Source organism: Pristis pectinata, chromosome 35 (genome assembly GCF_009764475.1).
Source record: "Pristis pectinata isolate sPriPec2 chromosome 35, sPriPec2.1.pri, whole genome shotgun sequence".
Classification (NCBI taxonomy): Eukaryota; Metazoa; Chordata; class Chondrichthyes; order Rhinopristiformes; family Pristidae; genus Pristis; species Pristis pectinata.
This window is the reverse complement of record NC_067439.1, coordinates 15,452,624-15,458,623: the sequence shown is the minus strand read 5'-3', so window position 1 is coordinate 15,458,623 and position 6,000 is coordinate 15,452,624. Positions and strand designations below refer to the sequence as shown.

The following is a 6,000-nucleotide window of genomic DNA, read 5'->3' as shown; positions in this document are numbered from 1 at the left end:
TGACAGCACATTCTACCGGTTAACCATTTTCTGAAGAAGTTACTTCCAAATTCCAGACTGTAGGCCTCCCAATAGCCAGTGGGAGATAGAGGCGATTCCCGTCGCTGTCTGTAAGGAGTTTGTACGTTCTCCCGCATCTGCGTGGGTTCCCTCCGGGTGCTCCGGTTTCCTCCCACATTCCAAAGACGTACGGGTAGGTTAATTTGGGTTTAAAATGGGCGGCGCGGACTCGTTGGGCCGGAAGGGCCTGTTACCACGCTGTAAATAAAATTTTAATTTAATTTAATTAAAACAGATATGTAGACAGATCATGGAAAGATCTAAAACCAACACAGTTGTCATAGTGGGTGACTTTAACTTCACCAATATTGACTGGGACTTCTTAGTGCAAGAGGCTTAGATGGAGCAGAATTTGTTAGGGTTTCTTGCAACAGTTTGGGGGCTGTCCAACTGCAGGAAGGGCCCTACTGGATCTTGTACTGGGAAACGAGCCTGGCCAGGTGACTCACAGTTCAGTGGCAGAGCATTTGGGGAACAGTGATCATAACTCCTTAAGTTTTAAGATAGTTATGAATAAGGAGGAGTCTGGACCTTGTGGGAAAGTAGTAAATCACAGCAGGGCAAATTACAGCATTATTGGGCAGGAGCTTAGGAGAGGATATTAGCAGCAGCTGCTATTGGGCAAGTCCACATCTGACATGTGGGGGTCATTTAAAGACCAGCTGACCGGAGTTCAAGAGACCATCCACATTCCAGTGAGGAGGAGGGACAAAGATGGTAAGGTAAGGAAACATTAGACGACGAGAGGTTGTAAATTTAGTCAAAAAGAAAAAGCATATGTAAGGAGCCCAAGGCACTTTATATGTACATTAAACACAAGAGGGTAACTAGGGAGAGGGTAGGGCTGCACAAGTATAAAGGAGGGAATTTAATCTTGGGGTCAGAGGATGTTTGTGAAGTACTGAATGAGTACATCGCATCGGTATTCACCAATGAGAGAACATGGAGGATCGTCAGATCAGTGTGGGATATTCTAGGGCATGTTGAGATAAAGAAGGAGATGGTCTCTTGAAGAGCATCAAGGTGGATAAATCCCCAGGGCCTGATGGGGTTCATACCAGGTTATTGAGGCAAGAGAGGAGATTGCTGGAGCTTTAATGAAGATCTTTTGCATCCTCTCTAGCCACAGGAGACATCCCAGAGGTCTGGAGAGTAGCCAATGTTGTTCCTTTGTTTAAGAAGGGAAAGAGGGATAATTCAGGAAATTATAGACCGGTGAGCCTCACATCAGTGGTAGGAAAGCGACTGGAGAGGATTCTTAGGGGATTTACTCACAGTTGGAAGGACATGGGCTAATTAGGGACAGTCAGCATGGCTTTGTGCAGGACAGGTCATGTCTTTCAAACAATTGGGTTTTTTGAGGAGGTGACAAGGGTGACTGATGAGGATAGGTTAGTGGATGCTGACTACATGGACTTTTGTAAGGCATTTGACAAGGTCCCTCATGGTAGGTTATCAGGGAGATTAAGATGTACAGGATTCACAGTGACTTGGTAGTTTGGATTCAGAATTGGCTTGCCCATAGGAGACAGAGCGTAGTGGTTGAGGGGTGTTATTTTGACTGGAGGTCTGTGACCAGTGGTGTTCTGCAGGGATCACTGCTGGGGCCTCTGTTGCTTTTTTTTATGTATATGTGTGTGTATATATGGGTGGGTTAGTAAGTTTGCAGATGACAGAAAAAATTGGTGGAGTCATGGATAGTGTAGAAAGCTGTCAAAGGATACAGCAGAGTATAGATCAGTTACAGATATGGAGAGAGAAACGGCAGCTGGAGTTTCATCTGGGCAGGTGTGAGATGTTAAACTTTGGGAGGTCTAATGTAAGGGGAGAGTAACAGCACTGACATACAGAAGGATCTTGGGGTCCAAGTCCATAGCTCACTGAAAGTGGCAACTCAAGTCGATGGAGTGGTAAAGAAGGCTATGGCATGCTTACCTTCATTACTAAAGGCAAAGAGTACAAGAGTCGGGTTTGGCTTAAGGGGCTTCGGCGTAAAGGGGCAAGGCAGGTGAGTAGCTGGTAGGCAGGTAAAGGTAAGGTTTACCTGTTATCTGTGATAAATATTTAAGTAGGAAAAACTAGGGGGGAAGAAAAAGGAATTAGTTCAGATGGAGGACCTGGTGGCGTGCTGCAGCTGCTTGATGTGGGAACTCGTGGACCTTGCTGCGGTCCACGATGGCCACATCTGCAGTAAGTGCTTGAGGCTGGACGAACTTCGGCTCAGAATCGATGAGCTGGAGTTACAGCTTCAAACACTGCGCAGTATCAGGGAGGGGGAGAGTTTTGTAGATACTGTACATAAAGGAGATGGTCACCCCACTTAGAGCAGGTAATTCTGGAGTCCAGGAAGTAGATAGAAGGGTGACTGTCAGGGGAGGGAAAAGGACCTGCCAGGGCCTAGCAGCAGTAGCCAGTTCTATGTCACTGGGACCAGTCCTGCTGCTCAGAAGGGAAGGGAGAAGCAGAGGAAGGCAGTAGTGATAGGGGACTCGATAGTCAGGGAAACAGATAGGAGGTTCTGTGGCAGTGAGCATGAATCCCAGATGGTATGTTACCTCCCAGGTGCCAGGGTCCGGGATGTCACTGATCGGGTCCACAGGATTCTAGAGCGGGAGGGAGAACAGCCAGAAGTCGTGGTTCATGTTGGTACCAACATAGGTGGGAAGAGGGATGAGGTCCTGAAAAGTGAGTTTAGTGAGCTAGGCAGAAGGCTGAAAGACAGGACCTTGAGGGTAGCGATCTCAGGATTGCTGCCAGTGCCACACGATAGTGAAGGTAGGAATAGGAGGAGATGGCAGATGAATGCGTGGCTGAGAAGTTGGTGCAGGAAGGAGGGCTTTAGATTTTTGGATCATTGGGATCCCTTTTGGGGAAGGTGGGACCTGTACAGAGAGGACGGGTTACACCCGGACTTGAGGGGGACCAATATCCTTGCGGCCAGGTTTGTTAGGGTGGTTCAGGAGGGTTTAAACTAGATTGCGAGGGGGAAGGGAACCGGAGGAGTAGGTCAGAGGGAGAAGGGGATGGGGAAAAGTCAGATCTGACAGGTAGAGAGGCTTTGAGGAAAGAGAAGCAGAGTACAGACTATAAAAGTAGAAAGGTGGATGGGCTAAAGTGCATTTACGTAAATGCAAGAAGCATTAGGAATAAGGGAGATGAACTGAGAGCTTGGATAAGTACATGGGACTACAATATTGTGGCTATTACAGAGACATGGCTGACATCGAGGCGGGAATGGATATTGAATATTCCTGGTTTTCAGTGTTTTAAAAGGGATAGGGAGGGGGGGAGAAGAGGAGGAGGGGTGGCGATACTGGTCAGGGACACAGTTACAGCTGCAGAAAGGGTAGATAATGTAGAAGGATCCTCTCTGGAGTCAACATGGGTGGAAGTTAGGAATAAGAAAGGGGGAGTTACCCTCCTGGGAGTATTCTATAGGCCCCCCGGTAGCAGTAGGGATACTGAGGAGCAGATTGGGAGGCAGTGTTTGGAGAGATGCGAAAATAACAGGGTTATTATAATGGGAGACTTCAACTATCCAAATATTGATTGGCACCTACTTAGTGCCAAAGGTTTAGACAGGGCGCAGTTTGTTAAGTGTGTCCAGGATGGACTCCTGACGCAGTATGTTGACAGGCTGACTAGAGGGAAAGCCATATTAGATCTAGTTTTAGGTAATGAACCGGGTCAGGTGACAGATCTATCGGTGGGTGAGCATATGGGGAACAGTGACCACTGCTCCATAACCTTAGGAATTGTCATGGACAGGGATAGGAGCAAGGAGGACGGGAAGATATTTAATTGGGAGAAGGCTAATTATGAGGCTATAAGGCGAGAACTTGGGAGTGTAAATTGGGATGACATTTTTGAAGGGAAATGTACTATAGAGATGCGGTCGACGTTCAGGGATCTTTTGCAGGATGTTAGGGATAAATTTGTCCCGGTGAGGCAGAGAAGGAATGGCAGGGTGAAGGAACCATGGGTGACAAGGGGGGTGGAACAACTAGTTAGGAAGAAAAGGGCAGCATACATAAGGTGTAAGCAGCAAGGATCAGATAGGGCTCGTGAGGAATATAGAGTAGCAAGGAAGGAACTTAAGAAGGGGCTGAGGAGAGCCAGAAGGGGATATGAAAAGGCTTTGGCGAATAGGGTTAAGGAGAATCCCAAGGATTTTTTCTCATCCGTAAAGAGCAGAAGGATGGCTAGGGTAAAGGTAGGTCCGATTAGAGAAAAAGGTGGGAAGATGTGCCTGGAAGCTGCGGAAGTGGGTGAGGTTCTCAATGAATACTTCTCTTCAGTATTCACCAAGGAGAGGGGTCTTGATGATGCTGAGAACAGCGTAGGTGAGGGTAATGTTCTAGAGTATGTAGATATTAAGAGAGACAATGTGTTGGAGTTGTTAGAAAATATTAGGACAGATAAGTCCCCGGGGCCTGACGGAATATTCCCCAGGCTGCTTCGTGAGGTGAGGGAGGAGATTGCTGAACCGTTGGTTAGGATCTTTGAGTCCTCGTTGCCAACAGGGATGGTACCGCAGGATTGGAGGGTGGCGAATGTTGTCCCCTTATTCAAAAAAGGTAGCAGAGATAGTCCAGGGAATTACAGACTGGTGAGCCTTACGTCTGTGGTGGGTAAGCTGTTGGAAAAGATTCTAAGAGATAGGATCTATGACCATTTAGAGAACCATGGACTGATTAGGGACAGCCAGCATGGATTTGTGAAGGGAAGATCTTGCCTCACAAGCCTGATAGGTTTCTTTGAGGAGATGACCAGGAAGATTGATGTGGGTAGTGCAGTGGATGTGGTCTACAAGGATTTAGTAAAGCGTTTGACAAGGTTCCACATGGTAGGCTTCTTCAGAAGGTCAGATGCCAAGGGATCCGGGGAAGCTTGGTTGTGTGGATTCAAAATTGGCTTGCCTGTAGAAGGCAGAGGGTTGTGGTGGAGGGAGTGCATTTGGATTGGAGGGCTGTGACTAGTGGTGTCCCACAGAGATTGATTCTGGGACCTCGACTTTTTGTGATATTTATAAAGACTTAGATGAGGGGGTGGAAGGGTGGGTTAGCAAGTTTGCAGATTACACAAAGATTGGTGGTGTTGTGGATAGTGTGGAGGGCTGTAGAAGCTTGCAGAGGGATATTGATAGGATGCAGAGCTGGGCTGACAAGTGGCAGATGGAGTTCAATCCAGAGAAGTGTGAGGTGGTACACTTTGGAAGGACAAACTCCAAGGCAGAGTACAAGGTAAATGGCAGGATTCTGGGTAGTGTGGAGGAGCAGAGGGATCTGGGGGTTCATATCCACAGATCACTGGAAGTTGCCACACAGGTGGATAGGGTAGTTAAGAAAGCTTCTGGGATGTTAGCTTTCATAAATCAGGGGAACGAGTTTAAGAGCCATGAAGTAATGACGCAGCTTTACAAAACTCTGGTTAGGCCACACTTAGAGTACTGTGTCCAGTTCTGGTCACCTCATTACAGGAAGGATGTGGAGGTGTTGGAAAGGGTGCAGAGATTTACCAGGATGCTGCCTGGATTAGAGAGTATGGATTATGAGGAGAGACTAAAGGAGCTAGGGCTGTTCTCATTGGAGAGGAGGAGGATGAGGGGAGACGTGATAGAGGTATACAAGATATTGAGAGGAATAGATAGAATGGACAGCCAGTGTCTCTTTCCCAGGGCACCAATGCTCAATACAAGAGGACATGGCTTTAAGGTATTGGGTGGGAAGTTCAAGGGTGATGTCAGAGGGAGGTTTTTCACCAAGAGAGTGGTTGGTGCATGGAATGCAGTGCCTGGGGTGGTGGTGGAGGCTGATACATTGGGCAAGTTCAAGAGATTGTTAGATAAGCATATGGAGGAATTTAAGTTAGAGGGATATGTGGGAGGAAGGGGTTAGATGGCCTTAGGTGTGGTTTGAAGGGCAGCACAACATGGTGGGC

At 47.4% G+C, this 6,000-nt stretch overlaps 1 protein-coding gene across 3 annotated transcripts in view; it reads right to left on the bottom strand.

Moving 5' to 3' along the window:
- LOC127586454 (protein FAM98A-like) overlaps positions 1–6,000 on the bottom strand; it is a 108,828-nt gene that overhangs the window by 80,976 nt on the left and 21,852 nt on the right. Inside the window, exon 8 of one of the 3 annotated variants that reach the window (XM_052044437.1) lies at positions 154–258. The exons of the other annotated variants lie outside the window; for them this stretch is intronic. Coding sequence (XP_051900397.1) covers positions 199–258 — 60 coding nt within the window. The 3' untranslated portion in view covers positions 154–198. Of the gene's footprint in view, positions 1–153; positions 259–6,000 lie in introns of those variants that run through there. 3 annotated transcript variants of the gene reach the window in all.